Source organism: Neltuma alba, unplaced genomic scaffold (assembly GCF_004799145.2).
Source record: "Neltuma alba isolate B1F8T4 unplaced genomic scaffold, ASM479914v2 tig00012267_pilon, whole genome shotgun sequence".
Taxonomy (NCBI): domain Eukaryota; kingdom Viridiplantae; phylum Streptophyta; class Magnoliopsida; order Fabales; family Fabaceae; genus Neltuma; species Neltuma alba.
This window is the reverse complement of record NW_021636791.1, coordinates 60,313-87,721: the sequence shown is the minus strand read 5'-3', so window position 1 is coordinate 87,721 and position 27,409 is coordinate 60,313. Positions and strand designations below refer to the sequence as shown.

The 27,409-nt window shown below is 33.6% G+C and overlaps 1 protein-coding gene across 1 annotated transcript; it reads right to left on the bottom strand.

Annotated features, from left to right (window-relative positions):
• Positions 1-19,727: 19,727 nt before the first annotated feature.
• Positions 19,728-20,823, bottom strand: LOC114725745 (uncharacterized). The gene is made up of 3 exons (XM_028912310.1): positions 20,788-20,823; positions 20,205-20,272; positions 19,728-20,085 (listed from the first exon to the last, which is right to left on the bottom strand). The coding sequence occupies exons 1-3, from the start codon at positions 20,821-20,823 to the stop codon at positions 19,728-19,730; spliced, it is 462 nt and encodes a 153-aa protein (XP_028768143.1).
• Between the last annotated feature and the right edge of the window lie 6,586 nt (positions 20,824-27,409).

The following is a 27,409-nucleotide window of genomic DNA, read 5'->3' as shown; positions in this document are numbered from 1 at the left end:
TATGCATGAAATTTTTTTTATTTAAATTTTTTATGCATAGTCTTATTAAATCTTCGTTTTCTATTTTCATACTTTTTCTGTTTTGTTATCCAGGGATATGATGAGTGGGCTGTTTAATATTCACCGCTCAGGAATAGTTCACGGAAACTTAAGTCCGTGGAATGTTGTGATTGTGAAAACCCCGCATGGAGCTGATTATAAACGCAAATACATTGCAAAAATTTGTGATTTTGAGAGATCAAGACAACTTGGGCAAAATGCATCTCTGCCCTTGGATCAACATATTTGTAAGTATGTTAATACTCCTCTCTTGTCCTAAATATAAGATCCATTTTGTAATGTATTACATTATAAAATAAGTTTTACATTTAGGACGGGATGGGATAAATAATATTTTTTTCTTGACTTTTAACATTTATCTATACTAACAATATAAGGTTGTTTATGAATACTATTCACAGATTTTGATTATAATACAAGAGACTCCTTTTGGGCATGCCCCGAACAAGTAGATCGAGGTTGTAATCAAAGCCAGCTGATGGATGTTTTCAATTTGGGCTGCGTAATAGCGTTTTGTTTCATAGGTGAGCACCCTTATGGAAAGGAAGAAAATTTAGCCCGTTTGATCAATATTAGCCGACGTAAGATGTGCCCTGAGACCAAGCTACCTAATAAATCACCCGAACTCAAGCATTTAATTCGTTGCATGACGAGGAACACTAACAGGTAAGTAATTTCCTTTTCATGTGATTTAAATTTTTATTTATAAATTTATTAAATAAATATATCATTTATATATAAGTTTTGATTGAATAAAGAAACTATATTTGTATACTTTTTAGACCATCCATTAGAGAGGCCATAGCACATCCCGCATTTTGGGATTTTGAGAAAAGAAAGGCTTTCATTCACATAGCCAGCGACACCATACAAGCTCAAAAATTTTATCAATCACGTTTGGATCGTAAAGCCGGGAAAATTTTCAATGGGTCTTGGCATGGAAAAGCAGATCAAGACATGTGGAATTCTAGTTACCATCCCTCGCGCCCCATTCGCTATGATGATTCGGTTACGGCTCTAGTCCGATTCATTAGAAATTTAACTGCCCATTATGAGAATTGGACAGGTCCTCTTAAGGTATGTATTATAAATTTTTTTAAATTAATTAATAATACATTTATGTGTGTAAATATACATCCATGTCTAATATCTTTTTATTTCTTGACTTTTCAGGCAAGATTTTCGATTAATGGTTTGTTGCAACATTTTCTTGATGCTTTTCCAAAGCTGATAATAAAAGTCTACAAATTCATAGCCAGCATCCCTCATGAACGCGAGAATTTGAGGCATTATTATATAACTGATTTTTAATGAAGGTGAAGATCTCACAATATAGGTGTGTGTGTGTGTGTGTGTATTTGCCATTCCACAGTCATAAATGGTCTTTTTAGAAGAACTCAGAAATATGGGGCGTTGTTATATTTATTTCCTTATTTATCATTTGAATGTCAGATCGAAGGGTGCACCAAGGTTGCAAGAGATGTAAGATCGAAGGGTGCACAAGAAATGCTGAAGGAAAGGCGGGGTTGTGCATCTCTTATGGCGTCGTACGCCGGTGTCAGTACCAAGGATGCACAAAAGGTGCCCAAGGAAGCACGGCACATGGTGGTGGAAAGCGCTGCTCATTTGCTGGTGCCATTTTATTTGAAAAAAGAAAAAGAAAAAAGAAACATCGAATGTGACTTGTTTAACTAAATAGTGCTTGTTGAAGTTTGTTATTAAAATGGCAAACATGTCCTTTTTTAATCGCTGATCTAATTTGTGTTTTTAGAGTTTATTCATTCAATTGAAGATTTTCTAATATGGTTCATTAAGGAAGAAAACGCTGAGATGCACAAACTTTTGACCGTAAATTCCTTTGACATTTTAAAATCTGTGCAAATAATTCTGTTGTTCTCAAATAATACTTATGGTACTTAATATAAGAGTTAGTTGATTTATTTGAAGAGATTAAGGAAGTTAATCAATTACCTTTAAGTATATATATTCACTGTTTTTCTCTAAACTAATTTGCTACTCTTATAAATTGATATATAATGATACACGTAAATATTTTATGGAGATAATGTGTTATATGTTATAATTAAGTAATTTAGTAACTTCAATAATCTCTTTAAATTAGTCAATTGGATCTTATGACTGGAGGTAGTGTGTACTTTTTAAATGTGATAAGTTATTCTAAATTTATTTTTCATTAATAATCTTTTTAGGATATATATAAAAAATACCCGTAAACTTTTATCCAAAGTGTATCTGCCACTATAAGTGTTTCGAGATACAAAAGTACTCATAAGCTTATAAAACCAAAGAAAAACTGACATTGCCTTAAAATTTAACTAATGACCGTTACTTTTTGTGCTGGGGCTCACGCTAATATTATGAAAGTATTAAAATACTTCTAAGCCAAAGAAGCAAAAAGGATAAAGGTTCAAAAATATTCTTAAACTTTTGGTTAAAGTGCGCAAGATACCATATGTTATTTTCCAAGTATGAAAGTACTCATGACCGTGCAAATAAATTAATTCTTTCAGTTTTAGGCTTTAGCAAAGAACTCTATTAAATTTTGTGATATTATTATAATATAATAATTTTGTAGCTTCTTATTTTGACCGATTATAATGTGTAGTTAATATGTAACACCCTTACTATCATTAACAGAAATATTGATTTAGCAAATTTAAATTATAACTCTGCAATTAAATATTGAAAATTAATATTTTATCAGCATTTGTAAATTGAAAACATTTAAAATAAATCCTAACGAAGATGTTGTCTAATTTTTAACATCAACCACCTATTTTTCAATATATAAAAATATTATATTAAATCATTAAATGTTAAGCATGCTTTGTCAGCGTTTAGATTCATTAGGCAATATTTTGTGTTAATGAGACCAACGATTGAAGCTAACATTTAGAACCTGAAAATATACTTTATATATTTAAAAAACTAAATTAAAACTTGATCTAAACTTGGAGAACCAAACATATTTATTAACCATAAACTTATTAGTATTATAATAGTATGATGAAATTGAAGGATTTTTCTTCTTTTTTTTTTTTTGGTAAAACTAAAAGAATTAGTTTATTTGTCTAGTCGTGAGCACTTTTACACCTAAAAAAAAAAAAAAGTATTTCACACTCGCGGCAAAACAAACTTTTTTCTTTTTTGGGCTACTGAATGTCTTCAAATTTGACAGTATCTGAGATTCTGGATACGTAAACCATGGATAGTGGGCAATACCCAGAGTGGGATGAGGGTCACCCTATTCATTTTGTGGGGCATTCAGCTGGAGAACAAGTTGTCCGCGTCTTACAACAAATGCTTTCTGACAAGTTCAGTGCCTAATGGAGTGCTCCCCAAATTTCTTAACAGTTCTTTCAAAAGTCTTTACAGCTCAACAAATGTTTCCTTATCATTTCATATGCTTCTTCTATTATTGCTTCTGGCTGCACTGATTGTTGGAAGACGCTTTCATCATTTATCTATTTTGATGAAGACAAGCTGCTTTAATTTGCACCGTGCTCAATTTCGACCGTGATTTCTTGATTGAAGTTAAGAGTGTTTTTTTGTTATTATTTTTCAGACATTATGTTTCCCTAAATTTTTAGATCAATATAATTTATTCTTACTGTTTGATTGTTTACATTTGATTAATCTAATTTCTGATTTGACGTGATTTTTTTAAAAGGTTATTGTTCAGTGTTTGTTAGCAGAAAAACAGACGACGAGCACATGCCTGAGGACCAGAATCAAAGTAGGAGCCAGCTTCCGTGGGAGTATTGCGTTGCCTTTTCTTTGTTATGCTCTGTAATTTCTTTCCGTTACATTCTGGAGGCGATGTTCCACTGCGAACGTGTAGGAAGAGGTTACTGCAACAAGAGGACATTATTTTGATGCTTTTTCTATTACTACCTCCAGTCCTAATTATAAGACCTTGATTCTAGACTGTAAACGAGATCTTATAATTGGGATTGGAGATAGTAATATAATTCTCTAGTCCTGTAATTTAATATATAATATAATTGGAGGGTCAATGTTGATCCTATATGTAAGATTTATTTAACATGTTTATCAAGTTTTCTTCAAATTAACCCTATTGATATTTTCCCAATGATAATCAAATAGTAGAGGAAGAGAGAGAGGGAATTAACAAAGATGCTTAGGGTGATTTAGAAAATACATATTATATTAACTAATTTGGCTAACATCCTTAATCTACTCAAATTAGTTAATTAGATCATATATTAAATATCAGGAGAGTAATTTTTTTGTATCTTTACATTTTCAATTATATTTCTGCTATCTTTCATCCCCCCACCCCAAACTCAAAGACAGTCTCAGAGATGACAACATTTTTTTAAACCGTTAAACTCAAATATTCTTACGTTTAGACACTGATATGACACAGAGAAGGACAAGAAAAGATGGAGATGGTGTAGCATTCAGCTTTATGTATCCTTCTTTAATAATTTGCCCGAGGATTTGTTTTCATTTTGGTGATTCTTTGAGATTTTGCTTTGATGATTCTTGCAGCAATAACTCTTTGCCAATCAGATTCCAGCAAACCCGTATGACATAAGAGTATTGTTACCCTCTTCTCTACTTTGCTTTTCTTCTTTGACCATTATTCTACCTGCCAAATTGAGCAAAGGTCCATGCAAGGGAAGCTGACATCTTTATCTTAATCTTTATCCATGATTCCTGAATGATTCTCTGATGAATATCTGACATGAGATGTCAACTAAGGAACAATAAAGAATGAAGGTAATAAAATTCTCATTAATGAACAAATGCGACTACAAACCTGTAAACAACAAACGCCAATTAGTAATTTAAGAGAGGACCTATGTTATCCTCTTATTGGGTGAGGATTTCATTATCTCACGTATTTAACCCATACATAGACCCTATATATAGAGCTTATATCAATCACTTAACGACACTTTTAAGCTCTCTTTTCATGAAACATGAGAGAGAGGTGAACAGTCAGGGCGAGCCATGTCTTGTGTAGTACAAGAAAGCAAATGGAGATATGATAATCCAATATCATAAGGCATCGGATAGATGGGGTGCCAATTTCACCATAAGCTTTTGGAAGGTTGTCATTAGCAAGCAAATGGAAACATTCCTGTGGAACATAAAGAGACTTCTATCAACCATACTTCCCAATTTAATTAAAATCATGACTATGCTTGTTATTTTTTTTTTTAATTCTAGCAGTTTGTAGGGACGTTATGTTTTTCTATTGACCTTTTCTAAAATACGAACCTTGGTGGAATTATTTGATGCTTTTTTATTAATAATATTTTATTTTTTAATTCCTTTAATTGAGTGGGATCTACTTTCAGATTATGAAACCAAATACTTAAACAAGGAGATAAATTCAAATAAACCAACCATGAGGAGATGAAAGGGAACCAATATGAGTGAGATGGGAGCTAACCTAGGCAATCCTTTCATTTGATTACTCTTGGTTTTCTTTGGACATTGAATTGTTATTGGGTACCATTATTTTAAGTGCACAATTGTCTATGAAACAATTACAAATCGCCACAATGTCCATAATAGCCAAACTAAATAAAGGTAATAATCTGAATGGAGATAATTGCAGTATGTGGTACCATAAAATCTCTGATGTCCTGGGGGAATAAGATGTTATGGACGTGCTATCAACTGTGCTCCAGCAACCTAATACTAGAGCATTGCGGAGGGAGCAAGAGGCATATATTGCCTGGAAATGAAAGAAGTGGCATCACTCAGGTGACCATGTTGAGTGCCGTTACGGATGACACTATGTGTGAGTTTGAAGATTGTGTGATTACCCAGGCCATGTGGATAGCCTTAAAGGATAAATTTGATGGCTCTTTGGCCACTAAGCTGAACAGGCTTACCATCATATTTGACACTTACGAGTTGAGGCCAAGGGACATGTCAAACGTGATTCGAGAGCTGGAGAATGTTACACCTTACTTCTAGTATGGTTTAGAATTTACTCTGAGGCATTTTAGACCACATTGGATGGTCTTGGACTCAAAAATATAAAAAAAAAAAAACGTTGATTTTCGGATTTTTACTGTTCATGTGGTAAAAATCCAGTTTTCTAGTCCAACTTCGAAAAATAATAACTTAATCAAGAAAACTTGAAATGGAGTGGTTCAAAATTATATAAAAAGCCCTTCGAATGCTCTTTCAAGAAAAAATAATCTTGTGAACCAATTCTATTTAAAAAAGTGTCAGGCTTTTGTGAAAGTCACATCTGTCCTTTTGGTAAAAACTCTTTTTCCAGATTCTAGACTTTAATTTGAAAAATCATTAAAAATCGTATAGTTGTCCATTTTTAACGTGCTGCCTATTGATTTGAAGCTCATGACATGAACTTTAAGCATACCAAATTTCGTGAAGAAATTCATTCGAGAACTTAATAAAAACATGGCTCTAATTTGGCATCCTGCTCAGGGATTACAGCACCAACCATACATACTTGTACATAACCAAATATAAATGTTTCCTCATGGTTCATCACCATATTTATCCTTGGATTTGCAGCCTCCCTTTTGATGATTCAGTTCCTAAAATGTCAGGTTACATATGGGAATTAGATTTCAGTGAAATCCCAGTAGCAAGATCAATCAACCAAAACATCAACATGCATCAATTACAAACATTCCAACCTTTTGCTATTAATAGGGAACTACTTTACCTCATGCTTGTAGCACTCTAACATGCAATAGCCAAGGCACTTAAAGCAAGGAGCATAGCTGAACAATCATCATCACCATCATCATTTAGCTCAACCACATAATAGCACATGAAATTGCATAGCAATCAATGCAACGCTCAACATTAAGGTTAATTAAATCTTACTACCTTAATCCAATGCTCTTTGATTCTTTGATCTTCTTCCTCTTCTCCACAATTAACAAACCCTAACATGATAAATCATGAAAAAGCTAGCAAGGTTACCAACCATTTCACATAAAAATTTCACAACATAGCTCAAGTAACTCTTAACCCCTTAAAGCTTCCCATCTTTGTTCTTTGAATTTTTAGAGTTTGTTTCCTTAACCCTAAAAATTCTCTCTGGACCCATTCCTATATGATTTTTCATGTAGATTCCAAATATCTACTTGGATTTAACAAAAGAAAATTTCTTTTTCTAGTTTCAGCTTGGGCGAATCTTAGGGTTCATTTTTTAAAAATTGCAACTTTGGTTTTAATGCTTCTAACCTTTGTTCTTTAGGTTTATCCTACAACATTTTCCATTTTAAACACAATGGAAGCATCAAAACACTGAAAAATTCATCCTAGGGTTCAACTATGGTCTTGGCCGAAATGGTCCTCATGCAACACAACAAAGAAAACACTTCAAAAACACCCTATAACCACTTGTAACTATGAGGATCTATCATGCTTTGAAGTGTTCTAACAAGTTTGACCTAAAGACTTCTTCCCTTCCCTTATACATGTTTCGGCCAGCACCATCAACAAGGGAAAAACAAATATTCTAACTATACAAAGCAAGAAAACAAGACAAGGATCCATTTAGAACCAAGAACTAACCTTGATTCTCACTTGTATGCTTAAAGTTGATGCCTTTCTCCTTGGTTTCTCCTTGAACTCTCTCTTTTCCCTCTTGGTTCCTCTTGGCCCAAATAATAATCTGAAAATAGGGGTGGGAGAGCTCCTTTAATGAGCCAAAATATCCCAACCACCATCATAAATGAAGATACAAGTGTCAACCCCCCTTTGCTCTTGCTTTCTCTTTCTTAATTAGCTAATTCCAAAAGAAATTAATTACCAAAAGTCAAAATCCTCTCCATTTGAGGTGTGACACTTGACAAATTCAAATCCTCCCCATTAGGGGCTTGACACATGGTCAAATGTGGGCCAATTAAAGTGCAAAACTCTAATCTACACTTTTACTCCGGATTTAATTTCTTTTCTATAATTACAGTACTATGGCCTTTGTAATTATTTTTTGTTTGATCCATAAATTATTCTCCTCATTTTTCTCTTCCCAAAATGCCCTCTTTAGCTCAAACTCAATTTTTCATTAATTAAATAAAAAGGAAAACTATTTTCCTTCTTATTATTGATTTTTCCGCTTGTCCAAATAATTAGGAAAAATATTGGATATTTGAGGGTCTCTTTTTAATCCCATAATTTCTTATAATTTCTTGGGACATCATAGGAATTTTCTTGGGATTTTATTCTCCTTCCAAATATTTATTTGAAAATTTTCAAATAAAAGGCCTTAAACTAGCTTAAATCACCCTTAAATTCCTTTGTAACTTTTTCAAGGGTAATCTGGTCATAAAACCAATTATACAACCTCATATAAAACCAATTTTAGAAATTAATTTTCTAAAATTCAAAATTAGTGTCATTGGAAATTAATATTATATTAAAAATACTTTTTTAAAAATTAAAGCATTATAAAATAAATAGTAAAACAAATATCTAAAAATTATTTTGTCACAAAAATAGTTATGATTAAACTTATCATATAGTTTATTTTTAGTTTCTAACAATATATATGTGTATATATAATTGTTTGTGTAAGAGAATATTATATATATTTATATGTATATTTAATTTTGCATAATAAGTTAGCAAGTTTATTGCAGCTCAACTAGTGAAGCTGTGCATGCGCACAAACGAGGTCCTTGGTTCGAGCCGTGGAGAAGTCACTTTGAGGAGGAATTATATGGTGGCGACATGTGGTGATACAAGGTGGTTTGTGAGGTGGTGACACGTGGTAGCAGAGGTGAGGTGCAACGACACGTGGAGATGAGATGGTAATACGTGGTGGTGGAGGTGAGGTGGCAGGTGGTAGAAGCGCCATATGGCATTTAATTTTGAAAAAATATATATTAATTACCGACGGAAATTATCTATTAGCCACGGAATTGAAATTCTGTTGCTAATCCAATTAGTGACAGAAGAATTGGTAACAGAACAAATTCCATCGCAAATTCCGTTACTAATATGATTCCGTCGCTAATCCGTTATTAATCTGTTGCTGGTTCCGTCGCTAAATTCTGTCACTAATCACATGATTTTGGGAGTGATTGGATCATACAATTGAATAAAAGAGAAAAATAAATCATGGGGAAGTATCTCACAATCTATATTCAGCAACGTAGAGAACCCTATATACTCTACCCTTTCTTTTAAACTTGTATCACTTTTAACAAATACCGCTAATGATGTGAATTGATGGACTAAGCAGCAGGTTAACATGAACAATTTTCTTTTACTTTTCTTCTTCTCAGGCCTCAGTTGTTTAGCCTGTGTAAGCCTGCCATTTTTTTACCTTTTTTATTTTGAACTAATTTGAAATATTAGTATTATTATTTTATCCATTTTTTAATTCCAAAAAGAAAACCTTAGGAACAATGGAAGCAAACACGGGATTGTGGTTTTAGGTTAGGAATTAAGCAATTATAATCAGAGGGACAAATTGAGCAAAGGTCCATGTAAAATGATGGTGGTTGGGACAAATTCTCAAGGAATATTATCCTTATTTTTTCTTAATTTTCTGAGGCTTGGAAATATTTTTTTCCATAATTATTTTTGACCAATTTTTCTTAATTAGTCAAACTTTTCATAATTGACTTGGAAAATCATACTAATTATTTTCTATTGTAATTCTTCTATTTCTCCTTATCCTTTTTGGCCCTTGAATATTTAGGAATATCCTTATTCTTAATTGTCGTATTACTAGATGTGATAGAGAAGGCAAGGCATCCTCTTTCTAATAAGTAGTAGGTTCAGGCCATTAATTCTAACTAATTGGGAGCATATGAAGGTCAGCCTCACATATAACGGAATGGTTCAAAGCCAAAAATTGAGGTAATGGATCCTTAGAATTGATCCCTCCAAGCCAAAAATTCAAAACCCTAGCAGAGCCTCTCTCTCTTCCTTCAGATTTTTCTATTTTTCGCACATTTGACCCCTCTCGTGAATATATAGATTCGACTCCTTTTGCTGCGGTGAACTCCAATCTTCACCGCGGTGAAAGCTTCCCGAGAGGAAACTCTCGCTCGACCAAAAAACCTTCACCACGGCATACCCCTAACTTCACCGCGGTGAAACCTTCCCGAAAGGACACTCCCCCTAGAACTCTCGTTTCGCCGCGGCGAAGTAAAACTTCATCGCGGCAAACAAACCCTGAGAGGGATTGTTCACCTATTCCTTCAACCTACCTCAAACCCAAGCCAAACACCAAGATTAAGGTTAAATCACTAATCTATCCTCATAATCAACCAAAAAGAGGCTATTAAAACCCGATAAAACTCAGGATGTTACAATCACGACCACCAGTACTTTTCCACCATCTCTTGGCATGATATTCTAATAAGAAAATGGCTGCTCATACTTGCTCATAGATGGTACATGGAACCATCTTAAAAATAGTCTCAAACTTATCAATCCAAAATTCAGCTTTTAAGGGATCCATTATCACATCCCAAAATTTTTCACCTAGCCATAAGAGATTAAAAATTAGGATAGGGGCCAATGTAGAAACTAGACAGGGAGACGAAATAAATTTTGATGTGAAACCCTGATAAGGTCCAGGGTGGCATTTTCGTAATTATCGGTTTAGGAAGGGCAAAATGAGAAATTTTGAGAACAATTCTAGAAAATTCCAAAAAAAGGGAAAATGTATAAATTAGAGGTTTTGGAAACTCGACTGAGGCCTGAAAGGTGGAATTATTGTGAAAATAAATTGTTATAGAATTTCCCGTAAACGGAGGTTTTTCGGGAAAATATTAGAAAATCAGAGAAAAATAATTATTTTAATTAGTTAGAGGCGTCAATAAATTTATAAAAAAGATGAAAAAATCATCTAAATATTTATTTGAATTTATAAAATTAGATTTAAGCCTTGGAAGCTCAAGAATTAATTTTAGGGAATTTATTTTCCCGCAGTAACACCTATAGAAGCCTAATCGGAGAAAATTCAAAATAAATACCTAGAGGTAGCAAAAAATTCTGAAATTTTGCAAATCATGTTCTCATATTAAAAGGTGAATTATTATGGAGAGACATGAATTTTTGGAGGTCTAGAAAAATTATGAAATGTTACTAGTGAATACTAATCGATAAAGTTTCAAAACGGTTTGAGATTTTGATTTGGGATGTGGGCATCTTTTTAGACCAGTCCAAGCCATTTGTGGGGCCCACATTGAGCCAAATAAGGACCCAATTTCATTGCCTTGCTCCCTACTCCAAAAATTAATTAAAATAAATGCAAAATTAAGGGATAAATGCTTGGAAAACTCTAGAATTATGCCACTTGTTCAAATCTAAACTTCTTCTGCATTTGATGGCTGCCACATACCACCATGAGGTGGCAAATTCTGGCCAAGCAAGGGGAGAGAAGGCATATTTCATTTTTATATACATAGCCCTTTGGAAAATACAAAGAAATGGTAGAAAAATTGGAAAAATAGGGGAGGTGCTGCCACTGTAGTTCACGACCTTAAGGACTAAAAATTTGAAGGGTTTTGGACAAGGAATCACCCAACTTACACCAAGAAAACATTAAGGTATGCTTAAGCTTTCATATCCCTAAGCTTTAAGGTAGTTTTGGTTGAGTTTTTGATATGAAAAAATTAAGGAAAATGTTGCCAAAATTTTGCTGGATCATGGAATGTTTAGGGAAGGATAGAAATCTTAAATATCAAGTGGAATAAGCAAGATTAAGTGGTGTATGGATTGATTTTTAGAAGAAAATACATCTAGGGTTTCTAAGCTTCAATTCGGCCAGCTCCGGTTCATAGGGAAGGAGTCTGTTTTTCATTGACTTGATGATTCCAATGGGTTTAAAACATATTTTTGTGTAGAGGTATACTATTGGGAAGTGTTTAAAATCATTGAAATCAAAAACAAAATTTTTGGAAGTTTATATACCCTATTCAGCCAAGATGAATTCATGGGCAAGGACTGAAGGAGTTTGATTTTTAAAAATATGATTCCATATTTGAATTCCTCATGAAAAATTGTATAGGAATGAGTCATGAGGTTATTCATTCTAAAGGAGGAATCACTTTGTTAAAAATCAAGGACAAATGGGGGAAATTATTAAGTTAAAGATAACGTGTGGTGTTTAATTTGTTTGGTTATTAATATAACCTATGTTTATGCTTGATTTAATAGGCTTTGTGAGGAGGAGTTAAAGAGGATCATTATCCCTTAAGGAGACCAAATTAATAAGTGATAAAAGGTAGCACTGAATTATAATTTGATTGTTTATCTTGCTTGTTTAATGTGATTATGTTACTTGCTTGGATTGAGGAACTTGTGTTGTGGTTATGGTTGATTGGATAATCTTGGTTTGTGCTTTGGCTAAATGCATGGAATTATATCAATATGGAAGTGTTGATGTTCCTCTCCTAGCATGATGCTAAGTATGATTTTATGTGGTTTGATTGTGCCTTGGGATGTGCTAACATGTCACATTATAACTTGTTTGATCTACACGATAATTATAGTTCAATTGCTACTATGATTTCTATGAAATCTCATCCCCCTATGTTAAATTATGTCTCAAATAGGGAATGGTTCATCCACGGATCAAGATCAAGGAAATGGTGCTAGGATGAAAGAGTATTGTGAATGTTATGTTGATTTGGAATATTATGTAATGTGTTAACAAACTTTATGTTAAGTTTGTAATGAATTATGGAGGATAATATAATGTAAATTATATTTATATGGCATACCCTAATGTTGAAAATTTGAATGGTATAATGCCAAAAGTATGTGAAAGGAGGAAAAAGGGAAATAAACTCTAGAAGATGGAATTAGGGGATAAAAATACCCTAAAAGAGGCTAATCTTGAGACACATAAAATAATAAGCAATTGTTGGAATTTGGACATGAAATTTTACAGGAAAATATATCTCATTTTTATCTTTAAAACAAGTTATAAATCATTAAAATTTGATTTTTTTTGCTAAGAGTTATACCCTTCCAAAGTTGGGTAAAAATACTAAAAATTCAAAAATTAACCATATGAACAGTGCACTTTGTCAAATTTTCTGGTGCTATTCTGGATAAAATTCAGTCCAATGAATATTTTTCTCTATAGAGCTCTTAGCAAGCTTCGCTTGAAAATTGAAACCACCCCATTTCGATTTTTCTAGAATTAATTATGAATTTTTAAATTTGGCCCAATATTGAATGAACAGTGTACAGACAGAATTAAAAGAAAAATTTTGAAGTTGAAATTTTTCATCCGGAAATGTTGGGAAGTACGTTATATTGGTTCTAATTGATGTATAATAAGATATTGAAGGAGGTGTGACATCCATGCTTCCATTGATTGCAGGTGGTTTATGTCTGCTCGCTTCTTTTATGACCTGCCTTATAAATTCACCAATATGAGGCTTTTGCTCACATTGTGCTAAACTCTCCTCCCTTGATCCTCCAGTAAGGTTAATTGGCTTCTCTAAATTGGCTATACGTCAATCCCTAAATCCATTCTCCTTTGGCCCCCCACCATTCTGCTTCCTATCCTCTCGTCTCTTTAGAACCTCTTGCTTAAACTTTTTTTAGTCTCTCATCCATTACTATCATCACTAGGTTTGTCATCCGTTGTAAGAAAGCCTCATTGTCTTGTTGAGGTTGGTTAGGTGGATTCGAAGGTCGGCTGTCTCCAAGCTTAGCTTGTTGTGATCACATCCTTTCCATCTCCTCCCTACCTAAGGATGCAACCCACTATAGGAAGTAAGTACTAAGACACAACAAACAAGACAAGATAAGGAAGGATATGTGTGAATATTGTATACTGTCACTATATGTAATGCAATAAAGATCAAAGAATCTCATAATCTAATGTCAAATTTGTAACAACAAAACTTCTAAATCTTTGATTTAATCAATATTGAAAAGTTAACCAATGATAGAAAAGAAACTTGGTCAAACATTTTAAAATACTACCGTGGTTATATAAGCATATTGAATCACAAGAAAAGTTAATCATGATAGAAAAGAGTTAAACCAATCTATAAATATATCTATCATGGTTAAAAGAGCTTTTTTGAATTAACTGCATGCAAACCAAGATTCACAATAAATAGAACTTTGGGTATTATGAAACCTGGAATATCATATTTAACCATAAGGCCATAATATGACATTTCTGAATAATGTCTTTTATAACTTTCTAAAATTAAAATTCATCTAATATCAAAGATCATTATTATAACACCTAACTCTATATACTAATAGGGTTAACTATAATGTCTATGAATCACTAAATACCAGAATTCTCTCTTGGGAATAGCTAGAAAATTTTTCTTATAACTTTTCAAAAATCGAATTCTGATACAGAAATTTAACTTGAAACTATCATTGGAATTCATAACTAAAATAATCTAGATTTACATATATGCTGACGAGTGGTTCACAATCAACCTTACTTTTAGCTTAATTTATTATTATCTAGAATGATTTCATACTTTGAAATCTCATAATAATATGTGGAATTATAGTAGCCATCTTGATCAATGCCATATACTTGGGCAGAGTACATCCCTCCATATGGAGGACACGAAAGTATTTATATATATATCTTGACAAGTATTTGCTACTTGCCAAAATAGTTATATCAATCATGATTAAAAGAGTTTTTTAAATTAACTGCACGTAAACAAAGATTCATAATACATAGGGCTTTGGGTATTATGCAACCTAAAATATCATATTCAACTATGAGCTCATAAGAAAACATTACTGAATAATGCCTTTTATAACTTCCTAAAACCAAAAGTCATCTAGTATCAAAGATCACTGTTGCAATATCTAACTCTCTGTATACTAGTAAGGTCAATTTTAATGTCTGTAAATCACTAAATGCCAGGTTTCTGTCCTAGGAATAACTAAAAACTTTTTTTTTATAACTTTCCAAAACTCTTATTTTCAAAAACCAAATTCTAGTACAGGAATTTAACTTGAAACTATCACTAGAATTCATAACTAAAATAACTTAGACCTATAGATATCCTGACAAGTGATTCACAATCAACCCTGCTTTTAGCTTAATCTATTATCACCTAGAATAATTCAATATTGTGAAATCTCATAATAATAAGTCGAATTATAGTAGCTATGTCGATCAATAGCACATACCTGTGTTCGGCAAAGTACATCCCTCTATATGGAGGATACGAAAGTATTTCTAGATATCTTAATCTATTATCACCTAGAATGACTTCATAGTGTGAAATCTCATAATAATAGGTGGAATTATAGTAGCCATCTTGATCGATGGCATATACCTGCATTTGACAGAGTGTATCCCTCCATACGAAGGATATGAAAGTATTTATATATATCTTAACAAGCATTTGCTCCTTGCCGAAATAATTGTAATATAACTATTATTAAATATTCAACATATTTATACAAAAAGAAGTAATTATTCTTGCTCTTCACACAACCCACATTCTTCTCATGCTACTTCTTTACCTTTGCTACTACCAATCTTGGTTGTATCACATGTAAGGGAGGGTGAGATTCTGAAGAATCTCCGTAGTAGTAATTTCTATCAAACAAATATGCAAATTAAATAAAGCATGCAAAATAAGCCAATGGGGAACATAACCCTACTAGCTAATGTAGTTAAGCATTTATGCGCAATGGCAGATAGACAAGTTGAAAAAATAGTGCACAAGTAATTGGTAGACATTGCCCTATACCTATCAGATACACGTGATCATAGCTAAATAATTCATGCAAGAAATTAAGGATTATGTGTTCTCATGCTTTAAAATAGCAATATGGTGCAAACAAATATGTAGCAATTATATACAAATGTAAGATAGGAAAGAACTACTGCTTGGTCCACTTCCCTCTAAACCAAACCTTACAAATTTCTTCTTCTTTTGCTTTCTTTGTGGGCTTAAGCATGTATCAAAACCTAACATATTCGTAAAAGTAGATCAATGCTTGGTCCAATCATGATTCATAAATTAAATAACTCTCTTTAAATCCCAAATCTTCTTTAATCTTTACCCCTACTTAGTAGCTGGTTATCCTGAACAACTTTTCTTATTTATAATTAACTTTTGAAAGCTTTTCCTTTTCTATGCAACTCCAAATAGTCACTTTACTTAGTAACTGATTATCTTGGTCAAAAATATTATTTTTATCCATTACAATTAAGGACAATATGGTGCCCTTTTTTTTTTTTTTTGTGCCTATGCCGACTCCACTACATCAAGTGGTTGGTCATCATGGAAAAGTGAAATATATGCGCTTGTATGTGTAATACAGTACCTATTATTCATTTTGACAATAGTTAGGTATCTATTTTATTATTCAAACCATTAATTTGATACTTCTATACTCATTTCATGCTTATTTCTTTCTTGACGCATGTAGCTAAACCCACACATAGGTGTATTCATACTCATTTTTTTAAAAAAAAATTTTCAAGTTGAAGAGTAATGCAAAACTCAGTAAATTCTTCGATTTATGCTCCATCTCCTCTCTTCAATATCCTAATTCATTAACCCTTTATGTTAACATCTATAAACACAATTTAATACCATTGCCTATACTACCTTAATACGAACTTAAGAATCACCTTAACTTTAACCTTGTTTCTTTACGCTTGACTAACACACTCCCTTAACTCAAAATCAATTCTTAGCTTCTATAATCCCAATTCAAGAATATGGCTTTAAACTTTCATTTCATAGTCTCTATACTAGTTTGATCACTTAGAATACTCATTTAACATTTAGTCAAATTTTCCAACTTCATTGCTGATCGATATCTAACTCTCCTTATTCGAATATATGCATTTATTCTCTAATTCTTAACATATTATACTCTTAAGAGAATTAGCTACTTCACTTATTTTAGTATCACTTTTAATCTTTGCACCTCTTTAAGTGATAGCTTAAGTATGCTAATATAAACCCACAATTTAAGCCTCTCTAAGCTAAAATCTTAAATTCATTTTCAGAAATTTCCAGCCTCAACATAGAATTTTGAGTCACCCCTTCTGAGAACCTATAAGCACAATTAACCACCTAAACTTAATTTCTAACTTCTCCTAATTTAATTCTTTGGTTTCTAACCACGAATTCTATACTTGATTCATTCATCATTTTTTTTTTTCAGATTTAAGAAGAATATCTAAATGATCATTTAAAATCTGTAAAGCATACTTTATCATTTCAAACATCTTGTTTATTTCTCTCCAAGCCAAGTACTCAATTGATATGAATTTCCATTGCCAAACGAGGATTCATTTTGACCAAACACAGGTGTGAGGGAGAAGGAATTGCATTCTCATTATTCACTTTCACAGGCCATCCCAATTTGACAGCAACCACACACCATTCTTTGTCTAATATATGTATAAGACATTCTTCCTCCTCCTAATAGAACCTTAATTCGCCCAGCTTCAAACATCAATCCAAGCCTATGCTTTAAAAACTTAATTACTAACTTAACTTTATTATAAACTGCCTCTTGCGTTTTAATTACTCCTCTAGCTTCCACAGTCAGCGCACACAAGAAATCAACATATATATTCACTCACCTACTTTTAAAATCCTCATTCATTAAAATAACTCTCATTCCATTTAATCTCTTTAGCCTTTAAGCACTTAAGCATTTCTAAAATCTGGACAGCCGTACTTCTATATTCTTAAGAACTTTTCAAATTTACTAAAATCCTCTTTTGGACACATTAAAGCTTAAAGTCATCACCGCTTAATACTTCCCATTCCATCTACATTGACCAACCAAACAGGGAAGGGAATGAGTTTCGGGTTTTTGTCAGTCACTTTCTCCATACTCCACATCGGAGCCTCTAATTACTTAGTATGTTTTGATTCATACTTTTGTACATCTTTAAAAACATAATTAAATATCAAGGCAATGGGTTATTTTTCGGTTTCTACTTCCAAATTTCAGCTCCAACAACCCCCAACATCAAACAACCAAGTAACACTTATATAATTTACACACTTAAACATTTGAATACTTTAGACAATCCAAATAAACTCCTCCAGATAGCAAAGTGCAGAATTAGAAATCATCCTAAACTCACTTCCAATTCTAACACTATTCATACACACACGTCTATGCTTTCAGGTTCAATAGATTATGAAAATAATTCTTCATTTAACACACACACGTCTATGCTTATGGGTTCAATAGATTAGGAAAATAATTCTTCATTCAACATACAGACATGCGCGCGCACATATATCATATCACCTGCTCCTACTTCCTAACGCCCTTCAAACTTCACTAACAATAATATATATACCCACTGTTTCAGATTCTAAAATTTCAACTTCCACAGTCACCCACTCAAGCAATCATATATTTATGTGTGTGTATATATAACTCATTAACCCTGTTTCGAAGGCCATAAACCAGAGGAGATCAAGCAGAACCTACACCCAAATTCAACATGCAAAACCAGATCCTGTTTAATCTAACCTTACCCCACCTATAGCTAACCTTTTCTTATCTTGATCATGAATTTAACTCCACTTGATCTCAAATTTCAACCACCCAATACTTCCAAAACTCCACTTAGATGGTGAAACAAAGGGTAGAAGAAGAGTTGGGGAGCTTACCTTAGTCAGAAACCTTAATTGCATGTAACTCGAACTCCTCTAATCACTCCTCCAGCTCTGCCATGCTCTACTTCTCTCTCATCTCTCTCTCTCCCCCCACTTATGCTTTTGGCTCGAAATAAGGAAGGGAAGAGATTTCTAAGTGATTAAACGAAGGGAAAATTGCAATAAGGTCCTACCCAGGAGAATTAAATACAAAAATCATCAAATTATAAGTTCTAAGTTTCATTTGGCTCAATGAAAGGGAAGGGAGAGGAGAGGAGAGATCAATATCAATCAATATATATATATATATATATATATGTGTAGATACTCTTCCACCAAGATTATTGATCGCACCTCTCACAATGCATGTATTGTTAGCTAGCTTCAATACAACAAATATATTTGGCTTAAAATAGTACATTTTCTCAATCCATATCAATCTCATTTCAAATGCTTTTCTGTTCGATGAGTTTGCATATAGTTCTCTCTCTCTTTTAAAAGGTCTAAGTCATATTTTTTCAAGATGACTTTTTTTTAATTATTTATTATCATAAAAAGTAGATCATGGTTATTATCAACAATAAATTGATACTCCCTCCGTTCCTTATTATAAGAGACATTTGATGCTTATGGCATGTTCCTATATATAAGAGACACTTACAAGTTGTCTCTACTTTTTTGTGTTGATTTACTATTTTACCCATATTTATTATCTCCAACTCACACTCTCTCTCCCTCCCACTTCTCTTTCTTTTAATAATTTAATTGTTCTCTCTCATGCTCTCTCTCCTTATTAATGAGGGTATTTTTGGAAAAAAAATTATACTTTTTACATATTAATTGTTCTTAACTAATTTTAACTATTTTTTTTATCAACGTACTTCGGTTATTTGTCTCTTATAATAAGGAACGGAGGGAGTATTAATTACATAGGGAAGTAAAATCTAGTTTTTAAGGGAAGGGAGGGGAGAGGAAAGGTGGAATTTTAATATTACTTCATTTGGATTGATAAAAAGGAGAGGAGGGGAGATTTTTTTTTTTTTGATAATAAAGAAACCTCAACTAAAGCCTGCTATCTACCACCGTCATAGCGTCTTGTCTCATAATGCTATCCAACTCGTTCGGGATACAATCAACAACATTGAATCCATGCAACCCTCCAAGACCTATTTTTGCTAGATAATCTGCGACTGCGTTTCCATGTCGATGAACATACAAAAGTTTAACCTCCCAGTCCCAACTGAGTAACTGGTGTGCCTCATTGATAATACTATACTCATGGTGGCTCTCATCAAGTTGCATTGACAGTAACTCAATGGCATTTGTTGAATCAGTCTCTAAGAGAACCTTCTTATATCCCGCATCCCACACCATCTTGAGCCCATGGAGACATCCCCAGATCTCAGCCGACAGTTTGTCGCTGTCATCAATTCAGTAAATGAAGTCTTTTAAGAAGGAACCTGTAGAATTTCATATAAGACCTCCGCAAGCATTTATATGAGATCTGTGGGAGTATGCACCGTCAATGTTTACTTTTACCCATCCTTCTCTAGGAGCTTGCCATCATTCTGCTGTAGTGTAGTGAGGAACTCTTGAAATATTGGAGCCTGTGAGACATCATTGAGCATGGCAAATACTATACATCTGGGCTCTAGTATTACTAATCACTGTCTCATTCTCGACCCTCTTCCCTTTAAAAATGAAAAGGTTCCGTCTATGCCATAACCACCAAGTGACTATTGTGAACTGCACATTCCACTATTCCCCATTCGTAGACTTTTAGCCCAAATTCCACCAAAGCCACTCAGAAAGGTTAGACGAACAAATCGCCTCCAGTGGGAAGGGTGTACCAGTTGGCATCAAAGAAGCTTAGTTTGTCTACAATCTCGAAGAACATGTATAGTATCTTCTACCTTTCTATCACAAATCGGACAAATTCCATTTTTAGTTAGACCTCAACATTGCCATGTAGCATTAGTCAAGAAACTTCGATGAGAAGCAAGCCAAAGGAAAGTTTTGTACCATTGCAGAGTCCATAACTTCCACAGTCATTCCCACAATGGGTTAGGTTCAATATGCTCTTGAGATAGTTTCATATAAGTTGATCTAATTGAAAACTAACCATCTCTTTCCCATCTCCATTTGGTATTAGTCCCATCTTTTTTAAGCTCAATACCACTTTCAACTTTTTCCCATATTTTCTTTATCCCAGCCCACATAGTTAAGCCACTTCTCTCATAATCAATCTTCGAGAAAATATCATTAACACATCTATATTTGTCTTTCATAACCCTGACCTAGAGAGCATCATGATGTTTGACCATCTGCCAGCCCATTTTCATCAAAAGTGATTGATTTTGGTATTTTGCATGCCTCAGTCTGAGACAACCACACCACTTCTCTAAACAAATTGTGTCGCATGCTACTAGTGAGATCTTATTATGTGTGTCAGAACTTCCCCAAAGAAAACGCCTATTATTTCGATCCAAGGCCTCTTAAGAAGACAAAGGAAGTAAGGCAGTTTGCATAACATGACCTGAAATTGCTGAAGTGACTGATGAAATCAGAGTCGCCCTTCCTGCCAACGATAATGAGTTCACTTTCCATTGCGTTAGCTGAGATTTCACTCTATCAATGATGCCTTCAAATGAATCCTTATCTACTCATTTGTGTAGTAGGGACACCCTTAGATATTTCCCCAAGTTTGCTGTTTGAGTAAACCCCAACAAGGAGCTTATCTCACTACACTTGTTATGATTCATATTCAAAGAGAAAAGAACCCAAGTCTTTTGAGCACTAACCTTCAGGCCTGAACATTCACAAAAAATGTCTAAACATTGTTTAATTAGCTCTGCTTGCCCCACTGTAGCCTCTGCCAACAAGATGATATCATCTGCAAAGAACAAATGTGAGAGTGGAGGCCCATGCTTTGTTAGCCTGATTGGTTTCCAGTGTCCTGTTTCCATATGTTCTTAGATCAAATGAGCCAATCTTTCCATACAAATGATAAATAAGTAAGGTGACATTGGGTCTCCTTACTGGACGCCTCTAGAAGATTGGAAATGATTCGCCTTGCTACCATTCCACATTAATTGTAGATTAGCTTAACTGACACAACTTATGATTATCTCAATAAATTGTAAGGGAAATTTCAAATCTTTTAAACACTTAGCTAAGAAATTCTAATTGACCCTGTTATATGCCTTCTCAAGATCAATCTTGATTTCCATGAACCCTTTCTTCCCTTTCATAGTTCACATAGAATAAACCACCTCTTGTGCTACTATGATGTTATCGGAGCTATGATGTCCAAGCACAAAGCCACATTGATTTGGAGAAATAATATGTGGCACAAAATTCTTTAATCTATTTGCAATAATCTTCGTAACAGCCTTATAAATGACATTACAAAGACTAATAGGTCTAAGATCCTTAAAAGTCTCCAGAGGCTCTTTCTTTAGGATAAGAACAATCAACGTCCCATTTACTTCTTTAATTGTAGAAGGATTGGCAAAAATAGATTTGACAAAACCCACAACAGAGTTACCTACATTATTCCATTAATTTTGGTAGAAAAGAGCATTAAAACCATTTGGACCTGGTGATTTTAGAGAACCCATGCTAAAAATTACAGCTTTTATTTCACTATCATCAACTTCACGAGCACAACTTCATCAAGTAGAGCATAAGTAACCTCACACTTTAATTTACTTCATAAACAAGCATCTTCAGTAAACAACGAGGCAAAGAAAGATGTTGCTTGGCTCTTTATTTCTTCACAGTCATAACTCTACCTTCCATCCTCCAAGCAAATCGCATCAATTCTATTAGACTTCCTTCTCCTGTTTGCATACGAGTGAAAGAATCAAGAATTACAGTCCCTATAGATACTCCAATCAACTCTAGCTTTCTGAGCCTGTAGTAGTAATTCTTGCATAAGGACACTTTCCAGTTAATTCCAAGGTCGTAGCTCTTACACCTCTCTTAATGGCTCGGTTAATTCCATTTAGTCTTCGCAACAACTTACTTTTTCAGCCTTTAAGATGACCAAAGACAGATTTGTTCCAGTGACAACAAGCCGCAGCAAATTGAACAATATTGGTATTCCAATCAAGAGACTCATTCCACTCCCTTTTCACCTAACTCCTCAAAATCTTCATGGAAGACCCAAGAAGTAATAAATTGAAAGGGCCTTTATGGCTTACCAATGTCGGCATAATTATCAAGCAATAGCAAAATAGGACGATGATCATATTTAAAGAAAGGAAGATGGGTTATCGTAGCATTGGGAAAAAGGTGATACCACGCTTCATTAGCATATATACGATCCAAGAGGACTTTTGAGTTGCCCCGCCACCAAGTAAACTTAGGTCCCACAAATTGAAGGCTCCGGATATCTATTGCTTCGAACCACTGGCAAAACTCTCGATCAACAGACAAGCAAAAGCTAGCGCTAGAGCGACATTTAGAATCAAGATGCATCGTATTAAAGTCTCTTTCAATCACCCAAGGGCCATGCACACACATATTCAAGCGTAACAGTTCATGCCACAAAATTTTTTGAGATGTAATGTTAGGAGTAGCATACACAATAGTCATGACCCAGTGTTCTCATCTACTATTTTCAATAGCCAAGTGCATAAATTAATGATGCCGTTCTAGAATTTCTATCCTTCTAATGCCTACATTCCACAGATACCAGATACCTTTGCTAAAACCCTCAGCATCAATAAAGGTGAATTCTTGAAAGCCAAGACGAGAAATTCTACTTTCAATCTTCTGTCTATTCGACCTTGTTTCAAGTAGTGCAAGAAAATCTAAATTATAATGTTTTCGAATCTCCTGTACTAGGCTTGGAAAGGACTTTGAGCCGGTACCCCTTAAATTCCATATCATGAAATTCATAGGGAAATAATGACTGGCATTGACAAGTCTTTATTATCCCCTATTTGGACATCATCCATGATTTTCATACCCATCTTATCCTCATTAGGATTAACATTAGCAATCTATTGATGAATAGCACTGTGGCCACATACCCCAGTAGTACTCTCCTCATTTGGCTCTACGTATCCTGCCCCAACGTTCGAGTACATGTAATTTGACTTATCATTGTCAACTATATTAACTGCACCATTCGGCTCGATCACATGCAGTAAACAATCTGCTGTCTCTACTTGAAGAATAGAAAAGGAATTGGGCCTCAAAGTAGGCTTATTGCCTTTATTTGGAATTTCCTTCCTTTTAAACTTCACTTTGTTTATGGGCCTATTCTCTTTCCCACGCAATATGGGCTTATCAGCATCTTTTCTTTTTGAGCCCACTGTAACCCACACACCTTCTTTGCCAAAGTTCCTATTTTTATTATTAGATCCTAGCCCCACTCGAGTCTCCTTTCAATCCTTTTTTGATTCCATTGACTTCGCTATTTCCTTTTTATCAGCCCTCCTTGATATCCCTTGTTGATTTTTTGAAACCTGCCCTTTATCTCCTCCCTTAATATCTGCCTCCATAACTACCTTGTGAAAATCTCATCTGATTAGCATTTGTGGTCTCAAATGGAATTCATGGCTTGATGATGCAACTCCAGTGGCTGGAATATGGGAAGGAGTAGGATTCCCTTTTTAAGAAACCGAAGCAGTCTTCTTTATCTTCACCGATTCGTTATCTTTGTTATTCTTCTCCACTTCTTCCTCGCTAACCTTTATCTGAGTCGGACAATTCTCCTTGATGTGACCATACATGCCACACTCAAAGCACACTTGATGCAAGCCTTCATAGGCTATCTACCTATCTTCTCCCCACGCTGTAAACACTAGCAACAGAGGCTACTGTAGATCAATTTATACACATATCCGCGCGAAGCCACCCTTATCATAAATTGAAGTAGATCTGTCTACTTTGAGGGTTTTCCCTATCATGTTCCCAATCATCCACGAAGATTCAACATTATAGAATTCAATCGGCAAATCCAAAATACAGACCCAAGCTGCTATCCGTGTCTACCTTCCACGAGTTGAAATTGGGTCTCCAACATTGGACTAGTAAGTAGTGATTATCTATCATCTATAGTCCTTCCTGAAACTATATAGTAGCCATTATTCAACGGTGTGACTTTTATGGGTTGCCAGGGTTTCCACATCCTCTTCACTCCATCAATTAAAATATATCTTACTACGTCGGCCCCCAACAATTTAATAATGAGTGAATTCATCCAAGGTTGACACCACGCTGAATATTGTTCTGTAGACACCTTCAGAACAAGGTATTTATCACCCCCACTTTGTCTACCATTATCCTCCTCATCCGACCCCTATCTCTCTACCCTCTCCCTCATCTGTATTCTTTTTGGCAAAGAACGCTCTCCATCCATTCACAATGTCCTCTTCCTCATCATGGTTCATCAAATAGCCCGAGAACCCTAGCTATAGTAATTTATCCTTATAAGACGCAGGGGAAGGCCTATGCCTTGACGATGGGTTACCCTTAAGTTCTGGTTTCTCCATATTCTTCTCCCCCGCTGACCCCCCAAAGACAAACTTCAAAGGAGTATTGATCTCCACGCCTTTGTCTGTTTCCCTCCTGTCTCCCTTATCTCCGTTGTTCCCCCCTCAACCTCCTCTCTCCTCGCTCATTCTCTCTTTTTTCTACGGAGGGGAGAAATTTTAATGTTACCATGTTTGACTCAAGAGAAGAGATGAGGGAAAACCTTTTTATATGGATAACTTTACTCGTATTTTATATAAGTTTCTTTAAAAAACTTTGTAAGATGTTTAATAAAATATAATTATAAATAATATTTAATATAGAAAATCGTAATTTTATAAATTATAATTAAAATAAAAACTTCCACACGATCAAGAAGAAAAAGATCTCATCTTTTCAAGCAAATTAGCATCAAAATCCAATGTGAATTGATGGGAATTAATCCATTAAAATTTTACGTTGGCAAAAAAAGCATCTATTAAAACCTAATACCCATGTTGGAGTTATTTTGCAACGAGAATTGAGATCTGAAAAAGGTTAAGCATGTTTTATTTTTGGTCTTTTCTATTTTGGAATACTAGGGCAATTTGAAAATATCAAAAAATTTCATGGGTAAAATAGTCAAACAACACAAAATATTATCCTTCCCCCAAATCCCCTAATTTTTCTGACAAAAAACTCCCCTAATTTTGGAGGGGAGGGTTGAGAGGCGAGAAGAGGGAAAATTTAAGAAAATTCCCCCCTCCCCAAGTTTTATCATGCCAAATAAGGGAAGGGGAGCAAGTTATTGAGGTCAAGTTATATTTATAGGATCAAATTCTTCAATCATTCTTATTATTGTTATTGTTTTCTTAATGTCAGACCCAATGGGGAACTGATCTTGATCTTATATATAAGACTTATTTTGCATGTTTATCAATTTTTTTAAATTAAGTTTATTGATATTTCTTCAACAATAATAAGTGGGAGAGGGAGGAAGTGAATCAAGGACAATGCTTAGGATGTTTTAAAAAAAATATTATATTAACAAATTTAATTAACATTCTTAATCTTTTCAAAATAGTTAATTAGGCTTTACATCAAGTGCTGAAGAGTATTATAGTTTTATTATATTCTTTTGTTATTATAATTAAAATGAGTGCGCAATTGTAAATTTACTTATGAATATTTATAAATTTTTGCAGCAGGATTCATAAATCTTCATATGAATACTTGTTATTTTGTTATTGTTAATTGTTGAAACTGGTATAGTACTCGTGGTGCAAATAGAATAGACGTTGGTTTATGGAGTATAAAATAGTGGATGGAGATAAAGTAGTTGACAACTTGAATTACAAATTGGATTCAATAATTACATAAGAAAAAGATGATATTTTCTTTTATATTATAAAGGGAGGCTATATGATAATCACGTGGGATGATCTCGTAATCAAATTACAACATAATATCAAGAATAAAACATCAATAAATTCGAATAATTCAATCAATGAATTCAAATAAAAATACTTACTCATTGGTTTTGAATTTTAAATTTTTTTTAAACTTTAAATAATACATATAATACGATATGCTTGAATAATAATACACTCGGCGTGTAATCACCATGGCAGTGTCAATGGAAAAAAAAAAATGCTTGCCTCAACCTCAGCTAATCAAACTTTACGAAACCACTTAGAAAGACACCGGTGATGGACAAGTTGAAATTCTATCCCCTAATGGCTAAGCATAAATTCAAATTTTAAAACTGATGCCAAATATATGATATTTATCATATGTGTAAATGCATTTTCATTTATTTGGATTTAATTTAATTTAAATCAAATTTTTAAATGAATTATGATAAAATCATAATTTAGATTTAAAATGAATTATTTGGAGTCTGGAGCTTTTATCAATTTAAGGCTGCAATAAAAACATATTTATTAAACATTTGACCTATGTTTTGAAATATTTAAATAAAGTTTTTCCTTTTATTTCATTTAGTCAATTGATAAATCTAAAAAATTTAATTTATTAATATCACACCTTACTTTATTACCCAATTTTATATCAAATGGGAGCATTTGGAACCATTTCCCAAGTCATTAAGTTGAAAATTTTTGAATGTTTAAACTTAATTTCTCGGGATACTATTCATTATAACCTTAATTTTTTTTCAAATTTTGAAAAATTATAACTAATTCTAAAAAAATCGAAATGATATGGTTTTCAAGTCCTACTTGAAACTTGCAATGAGATCTTTAAAAAAATAATAATCA